The sequence below is a fragment of the Rhizoctonia solani genome, chromosome 13 (genome assembly GCF_016906535.1).
Source record: "Rhizoctonia solani chromosome 13, complete sequence".
NCBI lineage: Eukaryota > Fungi > Basidiomycota > Agaricomycetes > Cantharellales > Ceratobasidiaceae > Rhizoctonia > Rhizoctonia solani.
This window is the reverse complement of record NC_057382.1, coordinates 645,776-672,150: the sequence shown is the minus strand read 5'-3', so window position 1 is coordinate 672,150 and position 26,375 is coordinate 645,776. Positions and strand designations below refer to the sequence as shown.

At 49.1% G+C, this 26,375-nt stretch overlaps 5 protein-coding genes across 5 annotated transcripts; 3 read left to right on the top strand and 2 right to left on the bottom strand.

Moving 5' to 3' along the window:
• Positions 1-363: 363 nt before the first annotated feature.
• On the bottom strand, positions 364-8,158 carry RhiXN_07061 (Sugar (and other) transporter; the record flags this gene model as incomplete). The annotated part of the gene is made up of 26 exons (XM_043326877.1): positions 364-409; positions 472-592; positions 650-827; positions 895-1,068; positions 1,119-1,342; positions 1,393-1,716; positions 1,770-1,824; positions 1,884-1,955; positions 2,009-2,065; positions 2,122-2,140; positions 2,200-2,608; positions 2,661-2,676; positions 2,738-2,813; positions 5,656-5,803; positions 5,854-5,927; positions 5,983-6,066; positions 6,120-6,193; positions 6,245-6,344; positions 6,396-6,747; positions 6,803-6,953; positions 7,005-7,229; positions 7,282-7,425; positions 7,475-7,710; positions 7,787-7,872; positions 7,925-8,015; positions 8,068-8,158. 26 exons carry the CDS (start codon positions 8,156-8,158, stop codon positions 364-366), a joined length of 3,627 nt encoding a protein of 1,208 aa, XP_043185349.1.
• A 2,495-nt stretch (positions 8,159-10,653) lies between these two features.
• On the top strand, positions 10,654-12,548 carry RhiXN_07060 (adenylosuccinate lyase; the record flags this gene model as incomplete). Its single annotated transcript, XM_043326876.1, has 11 exons — positions 10,654-10,682; positions 10,729-10,771; positions 10,827-10,934; positions 10,992-11,113; positions 11,161-11,190; positions 11,245-11,424; positions 11,500-11,602; positions 11,655-11,733; positions 11,784-12,000; positions 12,047-12,260; positions 12,318-12,548. The coding sequence occupies 11 exons, from the start codon at positions 10,654-10,656 to the stop codon at positions 12,546-12,548; spliced, it is 1,356 nt and encodes a 451-aa protein (XP_043185348.1).
• A 91-nt stretch (positions 12,549-12,639) lies between these two features.
• RhiXN_07059 (phosphoglucomutase/phosphomannomutase, alpha/beta/alpha domain protein) lies at positions 12,640-15,539 on the bottom strand (the record flags this gene model as incomplete). The annotated part of the gene is made up of 24 exons (XM_043326875.1): positions 12,640-12,771; positions 12,827-12,848; positions 12,911-12,971; positions 13,013-13,109; positions 13,168-13,254; positions 13,305-13,323; positions 13,373-13,416; positions 13,528-13,658; positions 13,713-13,805; positions 13,855-13,949; positions 14,000-14,004; positions 14,054-14,091; positions 14,152-14,159; positions 14,215-14,403; positions 14,449-14,533; positions 14,593-14,614; positions 14,671-14,712; positions 14,761-14,777; positions 14,838-14,890; positions 14,950-15,119; positions 15,174-15,182; positions 15,287-15,308; positions 15,360-15,433; positions 15,489-15,539. 24 exons carry the CDS (start codon positions 15,537-15,539, stop codon positions 12,640-12,642), a joined length of 1,566 nt encoding a protein of 521 aa, XP_043185347.1.
• Positions 15,540-15,723: 184 nt separating this feature from the next.
• RhiXN_07058 (dynamitin domain-containing protein) lies at positions 15,724-17,077 on the top strand (the record flags this gene model as incomplete). The annotated part of the gene is made up of 8 exons (XM_043326874.1): positions 15,724-15,759; positions 15,815-15,871; positions 15,920-16,058; positions 16,111-16,249; positions 16,336-16,459; positions 16,485-16,542; positions 16,591-16,831; positions 16,900-17,077. 8 exons carry the CDS (start codon positions 15,724-15,726, stop codon positions 17,075-17,077), a joined length of 972 nt encoding a protein of 323 aa, XP_043185346.1.
• Positions 17,078-17,355: 278 nt separating this feature from the next.
• RhiXN_07057 (uncharacterized protein) lies at positions 17,356-26,161 on the top strand (the record flags this gene model as incomplete). The annotated part of the gene is made up of 14 exons (XM_043326873.1): positions 17,356-17,473; positions 17,669-17,832; positions 17,859-18,137; positions 18,212-18,335; positions 18,498-20,035; positions 20,104-20,884; positions 20,940-21,479; positions 21,528-21,572; positions 21,627-22,118; positions 22,172-22,822; positions 22,932-25,640; positions 25,775-25,941; positions 26,002-26,084; positions 26,140-26,161. 14 exons carry the CDS (start codon positions 17,356-17,358, stop codon positions 26,159-26,161), a joined length of 7,713 nt encoding a protein of 2,570 aa, XP_043185345.1.
• Between the last annotated feature and the right edge of the window lie 214 nt (positions 26,162-26,375).

Here is a 26,375-nt window from a genome sequence, read left to right as displayed (position 1 = left end):
AACTGTGGGGATATCGGCGCGTTATTATTGTCAGGACCATCAGTTTGCGCGAGGTGAGTATCCATATTATAATTGAAATAAAAAGAACCTGATCTGGGATCTTACGATCGAGGGTTGCGGGTACGTCGTTGTCACTCTGAGATCACGGCCCAATCAGACCCCACAGACTGACTAGCATTGTAATAGTAAACCATAGCCACAGTCACGACGCGACCATTTGATATATGTGTTTCCAATGGGTAATGGTCCTTGAATGTTGCTTGGCCCTATAACAATTGCGCATATTATTACATAGTAGTTCCGTATATTTAAACACAGGTAATAAAGGCTTTTTTTCTATTACCCAATAATACTTTGACTAAATTATAGGGGAGTCCAAGCAAACACAACCCCATTAAGGAACGTATCGCTAGCAGTGTGCCCAGATTAGTTACGGGAATAAATTTCAATTTGTACAAATCGTAATCTTACCATTTTCCACATATGTACTGCAGCCTCATGCGGTTCCCTTCATGATCCTCAGGGGAAGAAACTGAGAAAGACTGAGATTCTCCGGTCGATTGTCCCACTCCAAATACATCGCTAGTCCGTCCTGTAGTCATAATGCATACACAGTTCAAACATTAAAGGACGTGGGATTATCACTGACCCCGATTTGTTATAAATGTTAGTTGGGTGATTCGACTGTTGTCATGCCTTCCAGAGATACCGAAGATATGCTCTCCTGAACCAAGAACAAACGGAGCCTTTTTAGAGCCTCCCATACCCCCATGTCTATCGGACAGAATTCGGCTCCCTGCCTTGTTTTTACTGTCAACGTATGTAAACTGTTGGGGTGTGTGCTATGTTAGTACTCATAGCGCATCAGAAGCATTGTATATCAATGGTGTGTACCTGAATGCTATCAATAACCCCGGCGCTCCATACCTCGATTTGGGATATAGCTATATCTGAGTTCCGTACAACAATACGATCGTTGAAGGGTCGACCGTCCTTGGAACCGTAATAATCAGAAAATACATCGCACTCTTTTGGCACTCTATCGAAAACATCGTGGCGCCATATGCCCTAATTAATATGTAGCCTATTTATTAAGCAGAATATCAATATCTGTCCACTTTACTCGCCTGGATCTTGCTAAACAAATAGCCCAAATCATGCCGCTTTAATAGGCTGATAACACCAACCAAAACTCCTCCTTTGCTTCTTGCTATAGTTGGCGTGACTTGAGTCTCGCCCCCTCCAAGGTGAGGAGAACACCTCCCTAGGTTGGTAATGAATTGAAGCCCTCCAATATACTGCTGTTGGCTGTGCCATATTATCATTTCCGTAATACACTCCCCTAGAAGAGAAATTTCAGTTAATAATTGGTGCATTCTTCCCCAGACTTACCCTCTACAAGCTTGAATTCATGCACAGCCCCATACCCTTCAGTTCCTTCGTGCTTAATAGAGCATGTTTTGTCTGCATAAGTAAATCTCATGCTCCTGATCCAGTCAGATGTATAGACAGTAACGCTAGATATTTGCTTTGTGGCATGAGGTGTGTCCTCATAAGTCTTGCTAGAACTATCTCCGGGCCCAATCGTGATAGCTGGGACATAGGATAAACGCTTGGCATATAGCTCCAAGAGTCGTTCTTGAATCTTGGGTGGCAGAAGTTCTATCGTAGGTGCAACTTTTGTTATTCTGATCTGGCGCCAAGTAAGCGGGGATGCTTGCATAAAGTCCATTAATCACCGCAAACAACTAATACCCAAGTCAACTTACTATAACTCATGGATGGCCACACCTCTTTTCCCCAATTCGCAGAATTATTACCGTCCTGGTTTTTATAAGGTGGGATGAGACAACAACCTGTGATCATGCTCGAACCGAACAAACCTGTCTAGTTGTACGCCCAGTTCGAATCGTCATCAAGTAATAAGTGTCTCTCCAGTTGGCAGTAGCAGGAAGCTAAGAAACATTTTTATTTCGAAACCGTCGTAAGTTATATAATAGCACTTTACTTGAGATATATTGGATTCAAGATCAGTGAAGGTCAAAGATATACCCATATCAATTTCCTGTATGAATGAGTTAGAAGTATTGCTAGCGAGTGCCTAAATTTGATACTCCATACCAATGGTACCACATCACCCCTGGTAGATGAACCTCATCATCAACTGCATGCACCCAGAATTGGGTTGATTTGACTGACCACTTGTGAAATGTACAATAAACCGCTCTGAATTGCTGAAAAACTGTTGGCTGGCTCAGCGCCACTTCAATTTCATCTTGGAATTCTGAGGTAGGAACGAGATCCGTCAATGACACTTGCACGCTGAGTCGTTTGATCACAGTCCGCCGCGTAATCCAGGCTCCGCTATTATTGGGCCCATTTCGGGTGATAGTACGTGACAAAGTCCATGGAGAAATTGTTGAGGTTGCATCAATGGACCAACCCTGGTGGACATAATTCGTGTCACGCTCAGTCGTAGTGGCAATATTCTCGGTGAAAAAGTCATTTGTTTCTTGAACAAATGGCGGGTTAACTCCAAGAGACCTGGCTACCTGACGTGTGAGCCTTTTGGGGCCATTGTTATCGTCCACTTGGATGCCACACAGGTCTAGCGTTTCTTCAGTAATTAACAAACTGCTGACGGTTTAGGTCGCACATACATCCGATGCCCCTCAACTATTGGTAAATTAAAAGTTTAATTAGTCACACTCCTTAATGCTACAATAGCTTGGCTCACTAGGGTATCTTTGTCTTTGGAATTCTTCAAGGACGTTGAGGTAAAGATATCCGGTTCTGGATTTAGCTCAGGTGGACTTGAGTGAATAACGTAGTTATTACTATCGTGTCTCTGCGTCATCGAGAAATATTTCTAAGCTTCGAAAACAATGACCGCAGTATCGGGGGGTTTGTCGATCCAAAGGAGTCGTGGTCACCGTTTGATGATCAGGATGTGATCAGCTACCACCTAACCGCGCTTAGATTATAGCCACCCAAACGCTTATTTGAAATATAAACTGAGGTCTGGAGGTTTCGTGAATCAAACCATTTTTAAAAATCGGCATAATAGCACACCCATCACATACAGTCAACTCTCTCGACTCGCAAGTTGATGGTGCAAGTTTTGCGCTAAAACTGAATTTACCCCACACCCTATTTGGGTCTAAGCAATTCAGTCGCTGTCAATTAATCACGGTTATGGAGGTTTCCACTAGAGGGAGTTGGCTATACATGACAGCCCATAGTCAAGCCTAATTACCTATGCGTGTTCACTGCTTACGTTTTATTTAATCTGACCTGGTTGCGGATCCAAACAAACATCACTTCAGCGAGCCTCAAGTCCTTGCTGAAACCATACCATTCATCAAATCAGATTGGCATGTCACCAAGAAATATTAAACTTACTACATATATACAACACAAGAGAAATGTTCCAACTCTCGTGAATCCAAGGCTAGGAAAGCTTTGCCCTTCCTATCACCAAGCATTTCGCCTACGCGACCTTGAAAATACAAGCCCCGAAACGAACCTCACAGAGCTATATGTAATGCTACACCTTAATTAGCTAAGAAACATAGCTGAATAAGACGATATCCGTCGGATGTCTTGACGCAGTTATAATGGGCTCTCAGTCCTTAGTATCAAACCGATGAAATGGACCAACGGAACTTCCCCATTGCACTCAGTTTCTCTATCACTCTTGACATCGTTACGTGTAACAATACGCTAACTAGGAGAAACTTGGCCAATTTAGTGAGTCATTTCTTGCGGTATCTATGCACATATCTCTAGTATATACCTACTAATAGCACCAGCTCGTGCACTCGCACAAGCCCTAACACTTGTTCTTCAAGTTTATTCGGACCTTCGTAGTAGCGCGCGTTCGTTGAATATATGTCCATTCCGACGATTGTTTTCGAAGTACTCTGAGTACACGTCACAAATACTCCGAACCCACCAGACACCAATAATATTAACTTTGGCATTATTAGGCTGATAATACATCGTGTTTTAGAGGACCAGTTAATATAATATTCATAAATATCAACTAAATTTACCAAAGACCTCTACCCGAGCCACGTATAGCCACCTATCGGCCATCGCCGTATCACGTGCACACTTGGCGCCGATAATCCCGAAAGGCTGATCAAGATATCCTAATCCTAACTTTTTGACTCGACCGAAACCATGTCGCTCGCTCGGGGTAGTGTCGGGCGCATATTGCGTCAAAGAACATTTTATACCAGTACTTTTCACCTTAAAGACCGCTCACGTCCTCCACCACCTATCGAAGATTCGACTTCGGCTCTAGACTACAAATCGTCACAGCGAAGATATATTCCACCACCTCTGCCAGAGACCAGTCTCCCGCGCTCAAGAACTGCGGAAGAGGCCGTAACAAACATCTTATACAATACTCCACCTCCCAGTAATGAGCCGTTCAAAAAGTAATGCACCGGCTTCAACTCACCAAAGCCCTAAACTCATACTTTAATTTCGGCTCATAGACACACCCTCAACTGCCTAGTTCAAAATGAACCTGGTGTATTATCTCGGGTTTCGGGCATCTTAGCTGGTCGAGGATTCAATATCGATTCGCTTGTCGTCTGCCGGACCGAAATCCGTGACCTGTCCGGATGTGCATTGTCATCAGCGGGCAAGACGGAGTTGTCGAACAAGCTAGGCGGCAACTCGAAGATTTGGTGAGCATAAAATGTTTAACCTTAAATTGTGTACTCACGTCTTGCAAGGTTCCGGTCTGGGCGGTTCTGGACTATACTAATACCCGGACTATCAACCGAGAACTGCGCTCGTTAAACTGTCGGTACTGGGACCAGAATACCTCGAAGACCAACTTCAAGGGGGCCCACTCATCAAGCTAAAACCTTCGAGCGTGAAACCACGCTTGCGCATAATTTTGAGTCTTCGGCAAATCCTCACCCAGATCCCCATGCGGTTGAACCTCAACCCGCCGTTAGCCCTAAGGTACTTACTCCCTCGGAGCTCTGCGGCGCAAGTCGGAGCACTTGGCCGCAATTCGGACCTAGCCGATCAGTTTGGGGCCAAGATCGTAGATGTGAGCGAAAACAGCGTGATTGTCGAGATGAGCGGCAAGACAACTCGTGTGAATGCGTTTTTAAGTTTGGTCAAACCGTTTGGAATTTTGGAAAGTGCAAGGACAGGCAAGTATAATCTGAATCGATAAATCTAATAAAAATACTAATATCGATAACAGGTACAATGGTTATGCCTCGTACGCCTATTAGCGCCAGTCCAGAGGATACGGAGCCTATGATCGAAACCAGTGGGCCTGTGGATCCAAGCTTGCTTCCCCCAGGCTAAAGACCTTCAGTCATCTCGGGTATTAGCTCATAGGTTATTTGTATCAAAAGGAATCACTTTTGCAGCGCTGCCCATTGTATTATTCCTGTCAGAATGAAGAATATAGGAGTCTCATGTCAAGCCCCGACAGACAGCTCATATGGATGAACTAAACGACGTATCAATTCCCAAAACAATAATATGGATACAAGGACTCACACATTTAGAGTCGTACAGAGTCCCGACATAACAACATCGCAACAAAAGAAAAAGTAAATCATTACACATAACAGATCCGAGCAATCTCGTCAATGAGACCTTATGCATGACCTGCACCGGGGGCGCATAAGTCCTTGGGCCAAGGTCTTCATGTTCATAAAGTTTAGGTTGGCGCTTAACATCTTGGCGCAGAATTTGCGTTTGAACCAGATGGGCACTTCACGAAGTTGGTATGCAGCATGGGTGTGAGTGGGGACGGAGAACACTAGAACTGTTGTTAGAACGAGCCAAGAGGAGCTAAATGCGGAAACTTACCTTGGTCAAGTTCTTCGAGCGAGAGTGCCTTAGTTTCGGGGACAAACAAGAGGATGAGAACCCAACCAATGGCGCTGATAAATGATTAGTATAAAAAATAGTATTGGAGAGATAATCTATATTACTTACTTCCAAGCGGCGTACCACCCAAAGGCACCCTGAGGAGTAAAGGCGCCCAAAAGGCGAGGGAATGTGATGGCTACCACGAAATTGCTACACACAACCAAATTGATCTAGAGATCCGCAGCTGTAACAAGATTACTCACAAGAACCAGCAAGTGGCAGTCGCGAACGACATTCCGAAATCACGAATGTTCAAGGGGAAGGCCTCAGCGGAGTACTAATATTTAATTGGTTAGAAAGAGGCCAACTTTGGTAATTATTAACTTACGGTAAATGGCACAGGTCCCTCTCCTGGCGAGTAGAATATGGTAAATACATACATGCCGGCGGCAACAACCCCGGTTCGTGCATGATCGTTGCCAATAAAACTGGAGGAGGCTGTCAGGATCCACCCACGATACAAATCAAGTAGGACTCACAACGCCATGCCTGTAATGAGCAAGCAAGCTGACATTGCGGGGAATGTCGTCAACAACAAAAAGCGGCGACCAAAAGTATCGATTGTATACACGGCAGGAAGGGCAAAGACAAAGTTAAGCATCCCAAAGCCCCAAGAACCAAGGATAGATTGGATATCACCCAACCCGGCCTGAGAGAAAATGGTACTCGAATAGTAGGCAATTACGTTGATGCCGCAGAATTGTTGCATAAACATGACAATGAATGACGCAAGAGCAGCACGACGGTTGCGGGGGATGGTGAAGAGCTCGACAATGCGCCACTTTCCAGATGGCTTCAACTCCTGTTCGGCAACTAATAAGGTGTGGATGTCTGGTGATTGCAATACAATTAGTAGGAACCGGATAGACTCGAGACATGGACGTACAATAGAAGTCACGAGCTGCCATTATCTTCGTCTTACGGAGGCGGCATAGGGATTCGAATGCTTTCAGGTAACGGCCTTTTCCCATTAGCCAACGGGGAGACTCGGGGCAGAAATAAACTTGAGCCATGATAGCAAGAGCTGGAACACCGGCCTAAATGCAGGATTTAATACACGGAGCTGATATGATTAATACCATACTCACACTTCCTAACATAAGACGCCAGTTAAGACCTGTGATGTTGGGGGTGTCCTTGACATGGTAGAACATCAAGTCGGCAACAAACCCGAGCATAATACCGAATGCGGTCCACATTTGCCACATCATGACAAGGGCACCACGTATAGGGGCAGGAGAGCACTCGGCTGCATAAACCGGGACGGTACTCGATTTAGGTCCAACTCCAAGTCCAAGAACGAATCGGGCGGCCTAAACTCGAGCGTGAGGTTACTTTGCTATGGGAAGGGGTGTTGAAACTTACGAAAAGGTGAGGCCACGAGTTAGTAACGCCTTGCCAGAAACAAGTCAACCAGGACAGAGTGGCAGTAATAAAGATGGTGCCTCGGCGGCCAAACATGCGATTCATGGGGTCAGTAAGCCAGCAACCCAAAACAGCGCAGCAGAGCTTTGAAATTCTGTTAGTCGAGGTTTTTCAGAAAAGACAGTTTACTCACATAAGGAGCACTAGCAACTAGTCCGAGCAGCCACTGGTCGCGTCCTCTGCCAGGTTCATCAGGAAAGAGGCCAAATTGTCTTGGCCAGAAAAGGTTTGCGCCATTAATGACAGTTTCGTCCATTCCTTGGACAGCAGCCGCCATGGAGCAGAGGACTACGAGGTAGTATAGTGTCTTCGGTTGGTCCCATCTATGGGTCTGTTCACGTTGTAGTTCGCCTTTTCCTCTGGAGTGAGCTGCGGTAATGAATCGAAGCCTAATTTCAGGTCGCGTGAGGTCAAAAGCAAGCATCTGGCTCGAGCCGAAACTCACCCAATGGGTCTTGGGCAACAAGTGCCCCCTTGCGGATGATATCGGCATGCTCGGAAAGGCCATACGAATGGGCAAATGCGAGTGCCCTACAAAAAAAATGATAAGAAAATGGCGCGATAGGCGACGGAGCGTACATACTGCTCCTCGAGCTTGTCGTGGGGAATGCCGACAAGTGGGTTGGAAAGCTTGGCATTAGTGTTACCTTCGGCCAAGTGTAGTTTATTTTTGGCTAATAAGATATATTTTCAGAACTGCCAATAACCATCGAATAGATAACGTACGGTCAAAGTCATCCGACTGAGAGCCTTGTTCGGCATGCGTATATTCGCGCTTTTCGGTTTCGACCGAAGGGTCTCGCTTGACGTCGGTCATGGCGCTATGTCCAATAAATGCGGAGAAAATATGCGGAGATGAGGGGGGGCGGGGAGGAAAGGTGGGAGGTATGGAAGTTGGGCGGAAGCCGCTTGTATTTGAGGAAGAAGAGTGCTTGCTGGGTCTGTTGGTCAGGGGCTTGAATGGGAATATCGTTCCGTATGACGAAGCACATCGACGGGCGCGGCACCCCTTGGCCGGCTATTTAGGTTTTCTGGGCCATTGATGCCGGGCCCCACTTGACGTCATGTCCAACGCCACGAACGATTGTGATCAAGAGAAATTTTGTACTCGGGCACCCCCGGCGCCCATACATGTCTTGGTATGGTCAATATGAGATATATCGGTGGTCATGAGTGAATGTATGCACCCCGGTATTGTGTATTTCCGGCTGAGGCCATATCTTTCCCCGCGCCCAAGCTTGATTTTGGGGACATCGTGTCCGAGGAATCATGTCACCAGATTTAGTTCGCGAAGCATGGGTGTTCTTCTGTCGCTTGTACGCGCGAATCAGATTGCTGCCCAACTCTTGAGGGATCTTCTTCGTCAATAGATCTGTCTTCTATACTCTAACGCTCCCTGAATAACGTCAAATTGTCTTCAATTGTCTATTTGCCCGCTCCCAACTCCAGGCGCTCATCGGTGGGGCCTCGGCATCGTTAGAAATGCATCCACCAACGTAGTTTGTATCTCACCACAGGACCCCCTCCATTTGAATCCGCCTTATGCCTCCGCTTGTCCAGCCACAGGTTCGAGAAGCTACGGTTCGTGAGATATTCGAGTACTGGTGCCTGTCATGTGAACCTTAATCAACTGGTGAACGAGCTCGGTCTGCTATCATGCTGATCGCTTAGATGCTCAATATTGACCCTAGCTTAGTCTATCTCGCTTGTGCAAGTACCGTTTTACCACCCATTGCTGAAAACGTTTTTGCTCAATCCTCTGCCCGGGCCGATCGGTTATTCCCGGCGAACTATGCGCCAATCACATATACCTTGAGAACTATGAGCGGCTCGTTTGCTGTCTGTGGCAATTGTGTCAATATTCGGCCCGCTTGCAATTGATTGACTGCTCTAAATAGCCTCCAATACAAGTACAAATTCAGTATGAGGTGGCCTGACTTCTCATGCCGGCGTGTCAAATTATTTGGTGTGAGCATGCTATAGCGTTGGAAAGCTTTCATCTGCCGATTAGGCTCACAAGCGCATTCTGCCGCCATGGCCATCCATAATCTAAGTCTTCTAGTAGAAAAATACGTCTATCCGAGATCCAACAGTACTATGTTGGTCGCTTGGAGGCCTTCCGGACCTTGCCTCGAGGTCGGCGTCCTCGGTCGTGGTCGCTTCGTACCCATTCATCTCGCTTGCGTCTCCATCCACTTGTATGAGCTTAATGACGAGTACTAACCAGTCTAGAACCAGAGTAGCTACATAATTACCATAGCACATGATACGGTAGCGTTCGATATGAAGGTACAAATCCGTTAGATATATCTATCCAAATGTTTTTCGTTGTCATCGCCGTTTTTCGTGTATCTCAACAGTGGTAAAATTTTCGGCAGAGTTCAATTTTTCTCCCTATTGTCTCTCCTGGTCCTTATCGCCTTGGTTGATATGTCGCCCGCCCATTACCGGATGGAGAATGATATGGGATGAAATGATACTGGCATGCATACATTCTTACATAACTATCTCGGATTATATGTAGAGCCGCTCAATGATTGAAGATGGCGATAATGCTATAACGTACACCTTTACTGGGGGTAGGGTGAAGTTCGTCCAACAGTATTTCTAAAAACGCGATCCCTATTGCTTGCAGAAGCCAGAGAACTGATAGGAAAATCCTTGGCCTGCCGTAAGACAACGGTCGTCCGGCATCGTAGCTGTACAAACCAGTACAAACGAGGGTGTTGGTGCCTGGTTGAAATATAACTTTGTCAACGTTAACCGCACTTGGCACTGCAAGAATATCTTTCATATTGGATATTTCAACTCGGCATGGGTCTCTCCTTGACTAAACAAGAATAAAGTACGAGTAATACTTGGTAAGAGCCCTATTTTCTTATTTAGTCAAGGAGAGACTCATACCGAGTTGAAATATCCAATATGAAAGTTGCGGGGACAATGTTATGATGATCAAGCTTTCTTTACAATAACTGTACTATATATTTCCCTTTCACGCTTTTCTGCATACTATCCGACTGGCGCTCAAATTAGGTGTAGTTTGAGTACACCCTATAGCTGGGCAGCTTACATCTGATGTTTGCATACCTCTCATGGAGAGTATAGTTAAGAGTAGAAGTAAAATAATGGATGCGGTTCTACGGGTAGGGAAATTTTCAGTTTTCGCTGGGCATACCCACGGCATACCCAAAATCAAGTTAAGATGCGTGGGATTCATCACGTGATTTGATTCAATTATTTTCGGCCGTCAATCATAGTCGATCATATCTCTTTGAAAGTTCTGGGATCTTGTCGACCATCTCATCTTACAAAATGGACACCTACCAAACGCCACTTTCAAGGTAAATGGTTAACAGAATATATGGCTCTTTTCGCTAACAGATACAGTCGTTATGCAAGCAAAGAAATGTCGCATCTCTTCTCGAGCGCAGTATGGTGCTTCTATAACATCTTCATAGCCAGGGGACATAACTTTATTTGAGTAGATGCGTTTTCATACTTGGCGCAAGCTGTGGTTGAATCTCGCCATCGCCGAGAAAGAGTTGGGTTTACCTATCTCAGACGATGCGATCACTCAAATGAAAAACAATCTAGTATGCCCCATAAGTTGTGCATTGCAGCATTGCGCTTAATAGGATTCTCATTCACAGTGGCTCGATGAAGATCAATTCAAAGTTGCCGCAGCAGAAGAAAAGAAGAGACGCCATGACGTGATGGCGCATGTACATACGTTTGGAACCGTCGCACCGCAGCGGCGCCTATCATTCAGTTAGTATCGAACTTGTCTATCATTCGGTGAGCTAAACGCATGATGTGCAGCCTTGGAGCTACCTCATGCTATGTGACAGAGTGAGTTGCTGATTTGCCTGATCGAGAGACAAGGCTCCAATGCTTCATCTATAGTAATGGTGATCTCATCCTACTGCGGGAGGCGTGCGATTTGTTGCTCTCCCGACTGGCAATAGTTATCGACCGATTGGCCAATTTTGCAAATGAGTATAGAGCACTGCCTACTCTTGGGTTCACCCATTTCCAACCAGCACAGCTGACCACGGTCGGCAAGCGTGCAACCTTTGGATCCAGGTAAATTTGAACTTGAGCTGCCTGTGAAATAAACCCAACGCAGGAATGGTTTCAGGAACTCTTATGGGACCTGAGGAACATTTCGCGAGCAAGAGACGACCTTGGTTTCCGTGGTGTAAAGGGAACTACAGGCACGCAGGCCTCGTTCTTGACCCTTTTTGACGGAGACCACCAAAAAGTACGAGCTTGATCATGACCATTATCATTAGATTACCTGATCATATGGATAGGTTGTCGCACTGGACAAACGTGTAACAGAGCTCCTCGGGTTTCCGTTTGCATACCCAGTCACCTCCCAGACCTACTCCCGTAAAATTGATATCGATGTCTGCAGCCCTTGGCATCATTTGGTGCAACAGCGACCAAGATCGCCACAGACCTCAGGTTGCTTGCAAACCTCAAGGAGATAGAAGAACCATTCGAGAAGGACCAGATTGGGTCGAGTGCAATGGCGTATAAACGTAATCCTATGCGATGCGAACGGATATGCTCTCTGGCAAGACACTTGATGGTCCTTCCTCAGAATGCACTCATGACGAGTGCTGGCCAATGGTTTGAGAGGACTTTGGATGACAGGTAAGGCTGATTCCAGGAGACCTCGAAACTTTTCTGACTTGACCAGCGCGAATCGCCGGGTTTCTATCCCCGAGGCGTTCCTCACCGCAGACATCGTTTTAAGCACGCTCCAAAATGTTCTGGAAGGGTTAGTGGTATACCCTAAAGTAATCGAACGCCGGATTTCCCAGGAGCTTCCATTTATGGCGACTGAGAATATCATTATGGCAATCGTGAAGGCGGGTGGCGATCGCCAGGTAGCTCATGAACAAATTCGTGTGGTATGTACCCATGAGTAGCCACGCTGTCCGAATGCTTGACCGTCTTTCCTTTCCCAGCTGTCCCACCAAGCCGCACGTGTGGTCAAAGAAGAGGGCGGTGAAAATGACTTGATTAAGCGAATCAAGGCAGAGCCCTTCTTTGCACCAATCGTTCCTCAGCTCGATACCCTATTAGACCCAAAGACTTTTATTGGGCGTGCGCCAGAACAAGTTGACTCTTTCCTGGAAGAGTGGGTCGCTCCGCGCTCAGTAAATGGCAGGATGAAATCAAGGGTGCCCAGAAAGTAGAGTTGAGTGTATAAGATGCGATGGCGTGTAGAAATATAAATTCGTTGTATGCGATGAACAAACGCTTGAATTAGATGCTAGATTATATTAACTACGCGCCTGGAATTCCTAAGTTATGCAACTTGGCTTGCATCCACTCGTCTCGAAGTTCATCAACCACTCGAGCCAACGCTTTCGTAACTTGTTCGCGGGTAGAACCACTGCCTTCTAGATAGTATTTGATCTATTATGAAGCTACTATTAGGATGGCTGAATTATCGCCTACACCAAATGCTGACCTTGGGCTCTGTTCCACTCGTACTTGTATAGCCCATTGCGTAAGCATCTCGCGACAAAGACAAGAGTATTCCTAGTCGACTCACCGAACCGTCAAAACAATCGCTACTCCATCTCCCTTTGCCTTGAATGTGATCATATGTCCTCCTGAGACAGGCAATGAGGGTGCGTAGTCCGGAGCGGCGCACTGCTATCGAACCCATGACCTGTAGTCAAGTCACGGATATCCATAACAGTGAGACCACCGATTGATTTCGGATATTGAGACATTTTGTCTTTAGATAACTACAGAATCAAGAGTGTGTCAGTACCCAAAAATGCATCTGCGGGAGGTTAAAAGTACCGAAGCTGGGTCATTGTATGATCGAAGGCGAGCGAATATTTGGTCGACTATTTCAGATTGGGAGCAAATGAAGTAACTGTTGCTTGTCTAGAGAAAGCGTCAATAAATTGATCCCCAATCTTGAACCTGATATAGACTGGCCTGAAATATCCATACCTGGAAAGATATTAGTTACGTGCAAACCAACGAGTTGAAATTAACTCACTGTGCATAAATCTCCTCCAAGTAATCGGTCGCTAGTTTTCCCGACTATGGAGAGAGGAAACCAATTCCGCAAAGCACATCTAACATGAAGTCAATCAGTTGAAGGATATATGCTAACCTCTAGAGAAGTTGACCAAGTCAGAATAGCCTACATACCGTTGCTGAAACGCCGTCCTTATCACGAACTTCTTCACCAAGCATGAACCCGATTGCTTCTTCATATCCAAATAGTACATTATATCCCTCGGCCTCGAGCGCACGAGCTGCATTCCCAATGTATTTAAATCCTACAATGGATCGCATAGCATCGGCTCTTATAGTTCAAAGAGACTAGAGCTCACCGGTGAGAGATTCGACAAACTTGAATCCCTCCTTGGCTGCCATTGCACCGATTAATTTGGAGCTGACCGTAGAGGCAACCATGGCCAGTTTTTCTATTTGCCGAGGTCAATTCACTTGCCTAACAGAAAAAATAGGACGTACCAATAGGTCTTCCAGAAGCTTTGTATCCCTCAATATCCACCCGCAAACAGCTTCCAAGTTGGTCCCCTGAAAAGACGAACCACGTTCCGTCTGGCCTATTTTAGCATGAGCATGACTCGCTGCCCGTTGCGCGTGGTATACTTACTTTTTCTGAGCGGCAGCGAATCGATCGGAATCAGGATCTTGTGCAAACACGTACGACGAACCAGATGCGTTCGCAGTCTTGATTGCCAAGTCCTACAATATTCAATTTACTGTGTTTGTAATCCTCCACGGGATATCATCATTTGTACGTACCAATGCACCTAAAACAAGTGTATATGCACTTTTCTTTAAAGTAAAAATGAAGAAAACGCATACCTTTTCTTCAGGATTAGGGAAAGCAACAGTGGAAAGTCCGGATTGGGATCTTGTTGTTCTTTTACATGCTCCAAAGGTTTAAAATCGAATACTTTATTTGCTCGGTCGATGATGCCCGAGAAACTCCATGCATGGAGGTATTGGTAAACTTGAGAGGACTGAAGCATTTGTTTCCCTGCAGACGCCAATCTTAGTGGTTCGATTGAACAACGGGTGAAAGCGGGAATCAAGTACCTGGTACGACTAAGTGATGCGATATAACCAAGATACGCAACTGTCATTTCTTCAGTGCGGTCAATGACTAGATTGTCCACATTGGCTAAGAATGTAAATCCCACGCAATGGGCCGGAGATTAGCTTCAATAGCGGCAGCGATACCGGCATCATGTGGGGATATGATCTATTTCAGAGGCCAGTTTGAATTAGTGCTTAAGCTTAATAAAGCATTCGCTCTACCTGGACGGCGTTTTCCCAATAGACTTTATAGCCGTTATCGTCCTAAGTAGCTAATCAGCGCTGACTAAAGGTATGAATCTAATGCCATACTTTAGGGTTATGTGACGCTGCGTATATGCCGATAAGCACTCGTCCAATGCGACAAGCACAAGACCAAATCAACGCACCAGTGATCATAACTCCCGCTGCAGCGTTCAGTTTGCTGACTGTATATGGTACTCTTCATAGCGGTAACGTCATGTCAGCCCGTGCACCAGGGGCGGAGCTTCAGCAACCTACAGAGGGGTGTGCACAATGCCCTTGTACAAATAAACCTTGAATCCCTTGGAGACAAACGCCGCAGCCGTCAGTTGGGCCCATTTCTCAGAGTTGTAACGATGGTCGTGACCGACGACGACACCGCGCTCAGTCGCATTTGGAACATTTTGGAGGACATAGGCACAGAGTCCCTAGTATACAATATGATTGTTATTTTATGTTTGGAATATGGAAATGAGGCTTACCTGAGATGCCTGAATGACAATCAATCATTCATGCAAGAGAAACCAGCAGCCATGAGTCCTCGGAGACCTTCGGACTCTATTAGACAACACTCGCTTGCCGGCGATGGACTTACCAGCTGTACCGAATTCGATTCGCTTCCTATTTGCAAAGATAAGCAGAAATAAGTCATATAGGTTTTTCCTTACATGAGTCGTCGCTTGAGCTCTTCCGTGTTCCCCGCATCCCGAAGCGACTCGATCTCGGCGCGCGTAGCTGGGTTCTAGATGCGCAACGTGGGTGCACGGCAGAGATCGCTAAAGTAGGAAATAGCCTACCTTGTCGAATGCAAGCCACTCGTTGACTTTGGCTTGAATCTGAGAGTCCATAGTATAACTTATGTTAAGATCCGATGATGGTTGTACTCGAGACCAGATGCCCGGTCCTTGCCGGCCAAATGTTTGTTATAATTTATATGAGCTCGGCGCTTAGATCGTCTGTTACGTAAAGCGTGTCTCTGGCCAGGTTCAGCGTGTTTCCTGACCCATAACCTCCCAAACCGGCAACGACGCGATGAGTGCAGCCAAGTACGCGAACTTGCCTGACATAGTGAGTGACGCGAATATTTAGCTGAGATAATCTCATTTTTAGAACATACGCGTAGGACCTAGAGGGGCATGATGTCTATGAAACCCCGGACGTTCCACCATCGCCTACTGAGGTAAGCACATGGCTACGTACACTGTATCTCAAGCTGCATATTCACTAGGTCGAATCTGATGACGAAAAAGATGCCGCTCGCGTTAGGGGCACTGCTAATCGACCGGGTCAGGGTGAGCTTGACAACGAACCGCTGCCATCGACAGAGACCTCGGGTCGATTCTTCAGACACGCAGAGAGGAGAGCTCGTATGTCCCCCTATCCAACGCAAACGTGTTCCTCACTGATTTGTCGAGATAGGCCGCCAGCGCGAGCTCTACTCGTATCCTGATTCGTCATATTCGTCTTCCAGGTCCCCCTCACCTTCACGCTCAAACCTACCTCTATCTCAGCGGATTGAACTTATGAAGAATGAATTGGCCAACTCGAAGCCGAAGCTGTGGGGTCAACAGATTCGAAGGATGAACCAACTGAGCTTATGCGGGAACTGAGCGACATGCGAGGGAGATTAACTGGTATTGGTAGTCGTACAAGGTTAATCAACGCCATGGCCAACGGCAAGAACAAGGATAAGGCAAAGCCCGAGGCCGATAGCTCAGTGCGGAACGTGGTCCCCCACAGCGCCCAGCCGGAGATTGCCATCCACATGGTGGAGGAGTAGTCGATATGGACAGCGTATTGCGCAACTTGAGAAACTTATCGGTGCTTCGGGAACATCGCTCGATGAAGTGAGTGTGGTTTATCTTGATTGTTTGGTGTTCTTTACTAGACCTTGTACAGTCATCGCCCCTGCCCCAGCCGCTTCTACCCCACTTGACACGGATATCCAATCTCCTACTCTCCTGGCTCAGCCTCGCCATATCGACTCTATCTCGCGTCGTCTCAAATTGCTATTGACCGACTTGGAACGCTACAGTGCATCCGGGACCCCTTCGGGCCCTGGGGCACCATTGCCCCCTGCATTGGCCGAACTTGCGCCCTCCTACAACGACTCGCACCACACATCACGACTATCCCCGCCGTTCTAGCCCGTCTACGAACATTGAGTGCGCTCCACGCTTCAGCCGCCGGCTTTGGGGATGCCGTCAGCGGTCTGGAGGAAGACCAGCGGAGGCTAAGGGCAGGCCTAGCCGATCTCGAAGAGGCAGTCAAGGGCCTTGAAGGCAGTATCAGCGACAACTCGGGAACTATCACTCGCAACGTGGAGGGTTTGGAGACGAGAATATCATCGCTCGAAGAAAGATTGGCAGGGTTATCGGCAGTGTAGAGTAGTGCAATCGACCGATTTGCAATCTATCGTCCTCAGTCGCGATAGCTCCGCGGTATGAGTTGTGCCTCGATCATGTCTTCCGCTCTTTTCGATGAACTCTTCTGTTTGTGAGAGGCGCTTGCAAATCTGGGGTCAGCGCCCACGTGTTGGGTGTGGCTCAGCTAACCCCCTAAAAGTCGGTGGGGCTCAAACGCTGGTCGCCTTAGAGCATTTGCTCCAGTCTGCCAGTGACTATCTCAGTTCGCCACTTCGTTCCACCACATTGACCTAACAGTATGGGTAAGAAGAAGACAGCGAATAAGAGGACTACTACGGCCCCGACAATCCTTCCGGCAACTAACGGAGGATCATCGGATGTGGATGCTAGCCCCACGGCATCGAGCTTTGGCAAAGGTACTGTATCTCGGAGCCCCACATAATAATACCTCGAGTCTGACATGCCCTCGGTCAAACCACTAGAGGAGCAGAAGGACTTGTCGTCTGGTATGTGTGTCGTCTCTTGCTATCAATGACGGGTACGACTCATATTTACCGGACTTCTGTCTCGGCTGTGGCTATAAAATCATAATTTCATTCCGGCGCACACAGATGAGATAAGGAATGCGACCAGTCCGACTGAAGGCTCTGCTAAAAGCCCGACAACGCCCATTGCCGAAGCTCCCTCCGCTCCCAAATCGAAGGGCCAGAAGAAGAAAGCTGCTGCCGCCGCAAAGAAAGCCGCCTCCGCCGCTGCCCGAGCCAACGATGATCCTGTCTCCCAGCCCACGACTACTGAGAGATCGATACCGCCGGCAACTCAGAGGCCAATGCAAATGCGAATATCACGAAGCCGTCCTCGGATGAACCCGAAATTTTGAAGCCTCTCGACGGTACGCTCGATTCAGCACGGGAACAAGACGTCGAAGGCGACGCATGGGGACTGAACGAGGACGAGCCAGCCGTGGCTCATGATGACGTTATGAAACCGACTGCGGACGATTCTCCCTCGCCAGACGCCCAAGATAGTAGCTCGGCCGACAACGTCCAAGTCGCTTCAACAGAGCTCAATCGGGGGAGGGTGTTTCCAAGGTAGATATATTCGCCTGGTTCTGGTGCCACACTTTGACGAGCGTCTTCTTTTTTTCTTGGTAGAGTAATGCAGTCTTGAATGACGACAAGGCTTCCGAAACCGTGCCGCCGCCACTCACTGCGGAGGTCACTCCCGACGCGCTCCAAATTCATCTAATGAACTCCCAAATTCAGACGCGGCAGATCTGTCCGAGGTTAAGATGGACCCTGTAACTCCATCCAGGGCAGTAGCAGTCGACAAGCATACACCGAATAAGGACACAACAGAGCCAAACGGCACGTTTAATTGCTTGTACTTGTTTGGCTATTCTGATCTGACCAACAAACTCTTGTTTTCTCCCTTTGCTAGGCGAACCTATGGATTTACCTCCTAGGCCCTCGGACGACGATAATACCCCTCTTGCGCATATTGCTGGAAGTAAAGCCCCTGCTATTAATACCAATCTTGTGTCTGATGGACTTGTCAACGGAGGCGCGAGAAAAGAGACGCCGAGTTCTGCTGGCGAGAACCTAGGAGGTGCTCAGTTTAGATACGACTCTCACACAACTGGAACTAGTGCCTTTTCCAATAATCCTGCCCGACCAAATGCGCCATCAATTTCGCCTACTTCGGGAGTTCCCGCTCGTGGACCGGGCGGCGTCGGGTTCGGCTCAACAGCGCCTGCTCAGACTCCGACGACAACGACATCTGGCTTCAACTTTGGCTTTGGCTCGCCGCAAAAGTCAACTCCTAAAAACGCGTCTGGGATGTCTTGGGGTGCAGCAGCCTCTTCGAAACAGGCCAAATCGTCTGGTTGGGGTTGGCTCAACAAAGCGCGCGAAACATTTGAACAGGCCATAGGCGACGAGCCATCCCCTACCCCTGCTCCCGCTCCTGGTCCCACTCCCGCTTCTACTCCCGTGCCTGGTCCTGGCCCTCCCGCTCGCGCCCCGCCTGTCCGATCCCCCTCTGTTGAGCGGGTCGCTCAATCTTCTACAGCGGGCCCCACTAATTCCAATTCCAACTCCGATGCTGCCCCTTCTTCCCCCAATCGGCCTACTAGAGGCATGACGTCTTTCGAGGCCAGGATGGCCGCTTTGAAGCAAAAGGCGGCCACTGCCACGAACAAAGATGGCCCATCGGGGCCGAAGGCAGAAGCAGAAACGCCCAAGGCATCGTCGCCCGTCACTCCCACTTCCATTTCGGGTGTCTCTCCGATTTCGCCCTCTGTGTCAACTCAATCTCACACTCAAGCTCAACCTTTGCCTTTGCCTTTACCGACCTCGATGACGATGCCAACCGAGCAGAACCCACCGCGAACACCGGATCAGGCCATGGTCACGAGCGCGTTCTCGCCGCCGCCACGCGAGAGCACGGCCGAAACCGGAAAGGCTGGGAAGTTGGTCTCCAAGTTTGATAACCAGGAGGCCCCTATCGGCTCCAAAACGGCCAGCACGGGACTCCGGCTCCAAACTCAACCTGCCGCTCCGGATCGTCGACGGAGCGAGTCCCCTGTAACGGTGCGAGATGGCAATGCCTCTGAAACTGAACGACCATCGCTCGCGGACATGCGGTCCACTTCTGCGCCGCTGCCCAAGACATCTATCAATACCACATCGCCTAGGACTCCCAGTAGCTTTAGTTTTGGAGCCGGCCTCGGTACTACCAATCGGATTAATGGAGGGCGTTTTGGATTCGGAGGCGGAGGATTTGGAGGGATCAGGCCGGGACCTGGGCCTAGTCCCATGTCAACGCCCATGGGGGAGAAGAACGAGACGAGGTTCGAGAGCCAGCGCGACGACGACTTGTCCTCGGTTATTGAAGGAAGTGAGCCGAACGACTTGGATTCGCAAGTCGGAGAGAACGAGAATCAGGACTTGGACTCGCTCGTCGGCGAGCCAGAGGCCGTTGCTTTGCCTGAGCTTCCCATCAATATCGACACTCCCACTATTCCCACCTTTCCCACAGCTTTAAGGCCAATATCCCTGTTACGAATCTCCCAGGCATTAAACCCTTCGTCGCTTCCCCTCCTCCTATCACTACACCTGCCGCTGCCTTGGAAGTAACTGCCCCTCTTCCTTCTCCCACCCGTTCCGAACTTGAACCGGGAGCAGCCACTCCAGACGATAAGACGATTGCCGACCCCTCAGATCTCGCGGAAGTCGCGCAGGAGCCCGTACCCCAAGACGAAGTCCTAAATCATGAGCCCCAAGTCGAGCCGCTAATTACGAGTGAGCCTGTTCTGACGCCAGTTGAGGAGAAAGGAATAGTAGACGCTGTCGCGGAGGAACCTGCTGCGCCACCTTCTGTGGAAGAGCCTGTTGTATTGTCGCCTGTTGAGGGGCCTATCATAGAGCCCCATGTGGATGAGCCCGTATCGCCTGCTACGCATGATGAAGTTCCTGCACCAGAAGCCACCGAGACGCCCGTGCCTGAGCCACGTGATGAGCCACCAGCTGTGCTTTCGATAGAACCGACCGTGGAGCCGTGGGAAGAGCCTGGAGTCGAGGTGGTTGTCGAGCCTACTCCCGAGACTACTGTAGAGCCGGTTGCTCAGCTTACTGTCGAGCCTACCGTTGAGCCTACCGTTGAGCCTACCGTTGAGCCTACCGTTGAGCCTACTGTCGAACTGATTCCTGAATTGACTCCCGAGTCAACTCCCGAACCGACTCTCGAGGTGGTTCCCGAGTCATCTCAATCCACCATGGAGCCGGTTGTCGAGCCTGTATTCGGTATCCCATTGAACCAACGTCGGAGTCTGTCGTTGAGCCGGTGGTCGAGGTGGCGGAGGTGGCAACTGAATCTCTCGAGCCGGCAGTCGAGCCCCTGCTGAGTTAATGAGCGAACCTGTTGTCGAATCTGTGACGGTCCCTTCCATACTCGAACCTCCCACCGAGGCATTTTCTCAGCTTCTTCCTCCCTCGCCTATCGAGCCTCCAACTGTCGAACCTGTCCCAGCGGAAGGAACCGAAATCTCCACTGAGAAACCGGTGGCTCCCAAACTTTCAATTGACGTTCTTCAAGCCGACGGCTCTCGCAAGCCCAAGTCTCCTTTGCCCCCTACTCCCGCAACCCCTGCGACCCCTATAACTCCTGCTACTCCGTCAAAGAAGAAAAAGAAGAAGGGCAAGAAGGGCGCTGCACCCAGCGAACCGGTTCCTGCTATCCCCGAGACTACATCTGAACCTGCGCCTGAATCGGAACCTGCTTCTAAATCAGAGCCAGTTTCCGTATCGGAGCCCATTTCATGGCCGTTCTCCAGGCCGGATCCTGCGTCACTCGAGGTCAAGCCAGTTTGGGGCAATGAAAAGGCAGAGAGTCCGATCCCTACTCCCATTGAACCAAAGGCAAGTAAGGTTTATTTTTATTTTACATGAAATTTACTGATAGATGCGTTAGGTGGAACCAATCCCAGAGGTCACCGTGCCCTCTCCGACCGCGGAGGTACCGATAGTCCCTGAAACTCCCAAGGAGCCAGAACCGGAACCTACTCCCCAGGTTGTTCAAGACGTACCATCCAAGAGGAGCCAGTGTCTCCAACCAAGGGGAAGAAATCCAAGCAGAAGAAGAAGCGCAAGAGCTCGACCGCACCTATCCACGCTGCTTCACCGATTGACGATGTACCGCCTGTCTCCGAAGCGAAGGTAGAACAACCTGAGCTGAAGGTTATTGAGGTCTCAGAGCCGGTTGCGGTTGAATCTGTAGTGGCTGGGCCTGTGGAAGCGGAACCTGTTGTGACCGAGCCTATGATCGTCGAGCCTGTGCCGGTTGAGCCTATTGTCACTGAGCCCATTGCCTTCGAGTCCGCATATGCTGAATACCCGGTTGACGAGCCCAAAGTCGACGAGCCCAAGGTTGTTGAGACCGTGGCTACCGAGCCCGAATTTGTCGAATTCGAGGTGACTGAACCCATCTTGAACGAGCCAGTAGTTGAAGTCGCACGTTCTCCGGTGGTAGAGGAGCTGACAAAGAACGAAGAGAATCGTACAGGTATGTGCCATGGCTCTATTCTCGTGAAATGAATTTTTATGTTCTCCATCCAGCCACCCCAGGCGAAGATGCCGAAACCCCCAAGGTTGTCTCACAGGAGCTCCCCAAGCCAGCTGAACTGGCAGCTGAACTGGTATCTGATCCGGTTGAGATCGCACAATTGTCTCCCCTCATGGACACCCCCATCGAAGCTACCGTGGCCTCCCCCATAGAACCCACACCTGAGCCTATACTTGCGCCCCTCCCCGTTGAATCTTCCCCGAAACTCAGCCCGGTACTCGAGACTCAGCCCGAACCAGAAGTTGAAGCAATCGTAGAACTAGCAATTGAGTCTTCTGTGGGAGTCAATTCAGGGCCAGTGATCGAATTTGTACCCGAGCTTCCAGTCGAACCTGCGCCTGAGCCGGTCTTCGGATTTCCTACCGAGCCAGTTCTGGAGGCGGAGCCGGTCGTGATGTCTCCTACAGACGAACCTGTCATCGAAAGGATTGAGGTGGTAGGGCCCTCCCTTACTATTACCCCCATCTGCACCCCCACCCCTATTCCCGGTGTTGAAGATGAGCATTCAGTTGAACGAGTGGTTGAACCTGCGGTATCGCCGGTCGAAGTGCCGAAGGAGCCGCCAGTTCTGGAAACGAAACAAACCGTACCTTCTACGAGCAAGTCCCCAAAGAAGAAGAGCAAGCGGAAGGGTGCAGCTAAAGGTACTACATTTTCTTTTTAAATATATATATAGAGAAACTATGTACTAATTATTGGACAGCCACTGTTATTGTTGAAGAACCGACCCCAGCCTGGCGATTGAAGAGCCAGTGGCCGAAATTACGAAGCCTGAGGTTCCATCCGTGATCACAGTGGGTGGAGATGAGGTTATCGAAGAGACCGTTGTGGTTTCAAGCCCTACTGCACCCAGGAAGAAGAAAGGCAAGAAGACCAAAGATGTAGTTTCGGTTCCGACTCTGGTCGAGGAACGAGTGCCCACACCACCTCTTCCCTTGGAGGCTCCCGTGACCCTCGTTGATACGCCCCAATTAGAGATGGAGGAATCACGACCTATCGTTACACCTTCGATCCAGCTACTCGAGTCCCCGATTCAGATGGAGGCAACTCCCAAGATTGAGATTATCGAGCTCCCCAACAGCCAGATGGAGTTAACTCCTAAGATCGAGGTTATCGAGCTCCTTGATGACCAATACGCAGAGGCTACTTCTACTATCAGCGTTGCCCAACTGTCTCACAGCAATCTAGTACCTTCTCAACCGGCACCATCGACCGCGGAGCTCGATATCGTTGAATTTGTGCCCGAAACTTTGTCTGATCCCGAACCTGAGCCTATACTCGTTGATCTACCGCAATCCCCAGTCACAAGTATTCCATCCATTGCTTCTTCTCCCCCTCGGTCTATTGTCCTAAGCCCCCGGCCACCATCAACCACATCAGTAGCTCACGAAGCCTTCACCCCTCTCCGATCGGTAACGCCTAGCACGACCAAACAGGACGAGATTTATGAAGCGCTTCCGATGCCTATCAGTCCCGCTCCCAGCCCGGTCCGCCCCACCTTCGAGCACATCGATTTAGCAGAGGTCATCATTCCTCTTTCCCCATCGCCCGTCAGCGAGCGAGCAAGTCAATACTCGCATGACCTCGATTTGTCCGGACGTGAGGCCGCTGCTGTACCCCAGGAATCACAGTCACCAAAGCGTGGTAGATTGGCGTCTTCTATTACATCTATCGACACCAGTTCCCCCTCGCCAGCTGAGAAAACGACAATGCGACCCGCTATGCCACCCCTTATCACCATCCCTGTTCCATCGCCTGTCCCTACAGTGAGCCCGTATCCCAACTCGGCGGCCAAACAACCCCCTGCCCAAGCAGAGCTCGAGTCCAAGCCTAATGCGGCGACAAACGAAATACCCATTCCAATCGTTTTGTCGAACGACCTTCCCACCAACGACGTGCCCGCGAAGTCTGACACGGCTACGAAGGCATCGTCAAGAATTTTGGATGGGTTTTCGCCATTGCGATGGTTCGGCTTCGGAGGATCGTCTTCACCCTCGATCGAGATTAAGCCTGTGGAAGCCAAGCCTGTTGAGGTCCCACCTATGGAAACCAAGTCTGTGGAAGCCAAGCCGATCAAGATTATGGAGGTCGAGGTCGAGCCAGTCATAGTTAAACCCGTAGAGGCAGTGCCTATGGAGATCAAGCCTGTAGCAGTCCAGGTTATAGAGACTATAGCTACGGAAGTCAAAGCGGTTGAAACCAAGCCTGTAGAAGTCAAGTCAGTCAAGTTGGTTGAACCTACAATTGTGGAGATCAACCCAGTCGCGGCCAAACCAATCGAAACACCGGCTATAGTCTCCCATAATCCCAAAGTCGCTGGAGAGCGGGAGAGGCGGCCTAAAGTCACGCTCGTCCCGATCCGTAAGGCAGCTTCGCCAACTTCGCCTGAGTCGCCTGCGATGGAGAGGACAACATGGTCGAGATGGCCGTATCAACCCACTATGGTAACATCCATCCCACCGGTCAAACCTAGGGTACCTCTAGCACGGGATTCAGTTACTGCTCCTACACGTTCCGATGAGCAGACAGCATCAGCCCGCACCCCGATTATTTCGACCATGCCTCCGATCATTCCTGTCGTCTCGATGAGGACGGACCAACCGTCCATAAAGCCGAAAACAGATTCTCCACAGCCACGACGCCCGCCCAGGCCCGATGACACGGTACTACCCATTCCTCAGACACCACACCATGCTCAAAGCATTCTCACCAACGAGAAGAGTGAACGCCCTGTGAAACGCCCCTCAGACCCCACTCGAGTTGTCACCCCAGCACCTAACACCCCATCTGTCGCTTTCCAGTCTCCTCGATCTTCAGAGGACTCGCTACCCGCATACACTCCTCAAGCGCCTAATGTCGATCGGGAGCCCAAGCCTGCTCCCCGCGGAATCCTTAAACAGCGTATTGCATCCCCAGCCATGCCCCCTACGACCAATGCTCCCGCTAGGAGCCCTGTGCGTTCCGTCCCACAGGTATCTAGATTCGAGTTCACAGGCTCCCGTAACATCCCCACCTATGAGAACTGGAGTCATACACAATCGGCCCGAGGAGATTGTTTAGGCAGTACTAGTATTCCACGATCCCACGGAACAGCGATACCGGTCACTGCGACAACTCCACCTTCGTCTCGTGATCGCACCTCTGGCGATTCTAGTCATCGCTCTCGACCGAAGCGCTCCCCCAAAGAGTCGGGTTCAGTGCCAAACAAGACCTCTCAACCTCATACACCTTCGCCTTCAAGGGAAACTAAAGCGACTTCGAAGATTACCACACCACCTAAGCCTAACCTGGTACCAGTCTTGAACGATAAGATTATCCGGGCCAAGGCCCCGAAGCCCGCAAAGATTTCTACGGCGCGAACTACGAGTAGCGCTTACATCCAACCGCTCACCTCGCCTATTCTTCTTACGAGTGAGAACTACGGAGCTCGATTGCCTGAAAACAGTGTATATCAATATGATGGTACGTATCACCACAGTATAGAAAGGTGTTATCCTAACATAATTGTTTTGCCCCTCTTCAACTCTCTGAATTGTTTAGTTCGTAAGTGATGGCTATCCCAATGAATGACGGCAGCTGCTTATCATTGTTTTTAGGGATTTCTCCTTCCGAATCTCTTTCCCCCATCACCAGGAAGAACATTTTCGATATCCTCCAGAAGCAGGTCGCTCCACAAATCTTCCCAGTCCTTGCACGTCCAAGCTTCGATGGAAAGAAGATGTTGTACTCAAATCGGCGCCTGAATGTCAGCAGCCGACAAGAGGTGAGCCAATGTTTTGAGCAACTTGACCTTTCTGAATCTAATGTTGAGTTTATTTGTTAGTTCTCGATAGAACTAGCTGAGTCTGGGCAGGAACCACAAGTGTACGTAGTCCAATTGAAGAAGATCGCTGTAATCACTCCCCAGTAAGCTCATATACTGTCACACTGATTTTTGGCGCTAACTTCAACCATCCCTCAGGATCACTCCCACGTTTCGTTGATTGTATTTCATGACTAGCCCGTTTTTTTATGTTGTTGCCTTTATTCTTCGGTCTATGATATACCCTGTATTTCACATGTGGTCCAATTGTGTCAATAGTAGTGCCGTGTCTTCCTTGGGGTTGCTTAACGCATAGTAATTCACAAATCAATCATACCAATTGTTATATCTGGTGATTCTAATACATGACATAAGCGAGAATGACTACAGTTGTA